The sequence below is a fragment of the Morone saxatilis genome, unplaced genomic scaffold, assembly GCF_004916995.1.
Source record: "Morone saxatilis isolate NCDOM2014 unplaced genomic scaffold, NCSU_SB_2.0 Contig19, whole genome shotgun sequence".
In the NCBI taxonomy this organism is placed as follows: Eukaryota; Metazoa; Chordata; class Actinopteri; family Moronidae; genus Morone; species Morone saxatilis.
The window spans coordinates 17118723-17122611 of NW_023339751.1; the positions used below are offsets into that span (position 1 = coordinate 17118723).

At 39.8% G+C, this 3889-nt stretch overlaps 1 protein-coding gene across 1 annotated transcript in view; it reads left to right on the top strand.

Moving 5' to 3' along the window:
- anapc1 (anaphase promoting complex subunit 1) overlaps nucleotides 1-3889 on the top strand; it is a gene marked incomplete in the record, with an annotated part of 50576 nt that overhangs the window by 28968 nt on the left and 17719 nt on the right. Inside the window, 6 exon segments of the mRNA XM_035663937.1 lie at nucleotides 822-974; nucleotides 1246-1327; nucleotides 1890-1981; nucleotides 2664-2798; nucleotides 3126-3208; nucleotides 3747-3825. Of these exon segments, the coding sequence (XP_035519830.1) occupies nucleotides 822-974; nucleotides 1246-1327; nucleotides 1890-1981; nucleotides 2664-2798; nucleotides 3126-3208; nucleotides 3747-3825 (624 nt within the window).

Consider the following 3889-nt stretch of genomic DNA (forward strand, 5'->3'; position numbering starts at 1 on the left):
ATAGTGTAGGCCAACCCTATTCAGCTACGAACACTGTTGTTATATCTTTGAACGGAACCGGTGCTAATTTGGTGGAAAAGTGATACTCCTGGCCCACACTTTTCTTCCCACTATTCCTGTTTGCTGCCATGATAGCAGTGTTTTTGGCCCATTCACTTTACCTTCACTTACTATGATACCATCGCATTTTAGCCTGTAACAGCTTGAAGGTTGTGTGCCAGCATTACTACGTGTACCATAGTTTGCGAACCAGTGCACTAGAGAAATGGAGCTAGTCTAATATTTTCACATTTAGTTGCTGTTTAGCCTTTTCCTGGATATTTTTCATTGTCAGGTTCTGACTTTATTAAAAAATCGTTTATGGTTTTATTTTGAATGTAGAGCAAAAATGTGCAGAATTTACTTTTAATTTTAATGTAATGATGACCCATATCAGAGTGTTGCTGTTACAACATGTTAGGGGAACATGGTATGCCTTTGCGATTATTTAACAGACACAAACACACACAGGTGTGATCCACAGGGGTCTAATGAAAACTGTCAGTCACGGTGAGCCTCAGATACCAGCCTCACAGTTAGAGATGATTACATCGGAAGTAATTTGTTCTGCTACAGCAGGTGTTTAGTACACAGGGACACATATATATTGCGTGGTCTGAGGTAATTTGCTGTCTACATTTGACTAAAATTGACCATTCTTTGAAGAAAACACTGTATTTTTCTTGGAAGTTATAAATATGCATATCAACAACTGTTTAGCCTGTCTCTTTGACACCCTAAATCCACAATTTACCAGCTTTCTGTCCTTGTCGCTGCGTCAGGGCCATGAGATGACCAGCATCGGGCTCCTTCTGGGTGTGTCTTCAGCCAAACTGGGCACCATGGACATGTCAATTACCCGCCTGCTTAGTATACACATCCCTGCCCTTCTCCCACCCACCTCCACTGAGCTGGACGTGCCACACAATGTTCAGGTAACAGTGAATGTGCATGTTTAAATGTCCACATAAGAGACATAAGAGTGCATCAGGGCAATGAGGAAGAATATTAATTGTGGACTGTGAAATTGCAGTACTTCAAGTGGTTATATACGAGTATAAGACTAATTACACGGCTGTTAGTGTGTCTGTGTGGATTATGTTTATTCAGATCTGCAAACATACACGTACAAGTATACACAATTGTTTATACACACACACAAAATGAAACAATAATCATTCAATTCTCCCTCTGTCTGTTCTGCAGGTTGCTGCTGTAATTGGCATCGGGCTGGTGTACCAGGGAACAGGACACAGACATAATGCTGAAGTCTTGCTGTCTGAGATAGGTGTGTATGTGTGTGTCTGCATGTGTTCTTGGGTGTGCAAAAACATACAGCGACATTTTTTAAAAACTGGGATTCAAAGCTTTTAATTAAAGGTCTACATATTAATTTTACATATGGTCAGAGATGCTCATATCGACAACATAGTGACAAGTGAATATCTGTTAGTTGAATAAAACAAGACATTTAAATACCTTACTGTGGGAAGTATACTGTACAACAAGCATGTTTAACTCGTATAGACATATCATTGATGCATTGAAAAAATTACTGTCAGATTAATAAATAATGAAAATAATGTATAATGTCTTTGAGTGTCACATGCATTGTGTGCGACATAGTGTATACTGAGCACTGATAAGAATGTGAACTTCTCAAACGCAAAAACAATATATCCTTACATAACTTGGTCGGGTCCAGATTGACGGCATAGTTTAAAAGTAGTATTTAAGCTCTGTTGGTCAATAGTAAAAGCACTACCTTCATTTGTAGTCAGGCAGAAGTGGTTGACCTCCTGTACCACAGTTCCACTCCTGACTTTTGAGTGTGTTTTCTTGTCTTTCAGGTCGACCTCCTGGTCCAGAGATGGAGTACTGCACAGACCGAGAGTCCTATTCACTTGCTGCTGGACTAGCCCTGGGCATGGTCTGTCTGGGGGTAAGTCACACGCATAGAAACTGTTGGTCGAATAAATAAGATAAGATTAATAGCAGAAATATCTTAATGTTGTTTCAACATGCTGGAGGTTCCAGGTGGGGCCACATAAGATGGTTTTAGGGAACAGTGACTCACATGAAGCTGAACTTGAATAATATACCAATTTTATTTTCTGGTACTACTTTTTTCCTCTGGATTAGTCCCTGTATATCTGCAGAGAGAAGCAATTGCATTCTCACAAAACTTGCTAATTTATCATTTATATTTTAGAACACAGAAACATTTTGAGACATTAAACTTCATTGTGGTTCTTTTTTGGCTCGACCACCACATTTCTTTACTAGATTGACCAGTAGTTTTTTCTCATAGTACAGAAGGTTACATTTTCCTAAAGTATGAGAAACCAAAATCAACTGCTAGCTGTAAGAGACCTCATGTAAAGGTTTCAGTTGTCACACTAAAAAACCTTGTGCTCATTCCCACTGAGAAAGAGGAAGAACGTCATTTCTCACCTAAGCTGACAATGACGTCTGTATTTGGTCTTTCTGGTTTTCTTTGTCTCTTTCTCATTCCACTGATATTGTTCTTCTCTGGCTCTGGCTCATCTCTTCCAACACGCTTCATCTCCAAACACTTTTATTCTCCCCTCTCCACCACTCCCTCCACCTCTGGATGCATGCAGCATGGCAGTAACCTGATTGGGATGACAGACCTGAATGTCCCTGAGCAGTTGTATCAGTACATGGTGGGGGGCCACCGCAGAGCTCAGGCCGGGGCCAACAGGGAGAGACACAAGTCCCCCAGCTACCAAATCAAGGTAGATGAACAATTCCTTTTATATATATATATATATATATATATATAAGGTATAGAAACAGTATAAAAAGGTCAATTATTTATTTGAGGTGCTGTAATTTAGAAACATTGTCATTTTATATAATTTCTTTTTAATAAACCACCATACATATTATCCATATTAAAATTCATGAAGGTGATTTTCATATTTGTATCATGTTGTTGTTGTCAGTTTTCATTACATAGTTATGACACCTATTCAAATAACACAAATGTTGAAATTAGATGTTAACAAGACACTGATAGTTAGCGAACTAACCAAATATTTTGCTTTCTCCAAACATTCCAGGAGGGCGACACTATAAATGTCGATGTGACGTGTCCAGGGGCCACACTGGCCCTCGCCATGATCTACCTCAAAACCAACAACAGGTGAGAAAAGACAAACAACCGACAGATCCACCTAACTTTTTAATCATGGAACTAAGCATTTTTATTTTAATAATGTAAAATATCAACTCATTGTAAATTGACCTGGTTCCGTCCCCTTTTTTGTGCAGTGGTGCACTGTTATGAATCACTTGAAAGACATTCAAATGATTCCCTTGCTGACTCAGGTGCTTTATGAATATTAAGCTGTATGACCGGTACAGAATCCTCCATCAGTACTGCGCTAACCCTGATGCTAAGTTTTATAAATTTGACCAAAGTGTGGTGCTTTCTACTTTCCATCCATTTCTTGTCCATGTGAACTTCGAGCGGAACATCCTAACCTGCCTGACGAAAAAGAATCTCATCTGTCAGTGAGTGCAGTTGTCGCTACAGAAGACTCCATCTTCTAGCCTTATGCTATTGGTCAAGAGGTTCCTGTCTTCTTCAAGACTCGTCTGATGCTGTATGTCTATTGGGTGAGAGGGTGTTTAAGGAGGGTATTAACACCTCCTTGTCTCTTCCTGGTTCTGTCCTCTAGGTCGATTGCTGATTGGCTGAAACCTCCAGATACTTGGTTCCTACTGGATTTCATCAAACCAGAGTTTCTGCTGCTGAGGGTTAGTGTCTGTGTGTGTCTGTGTGTGTCTGTGTGTGTCTGTGTGTGTCTGTGTGTATCTGTGT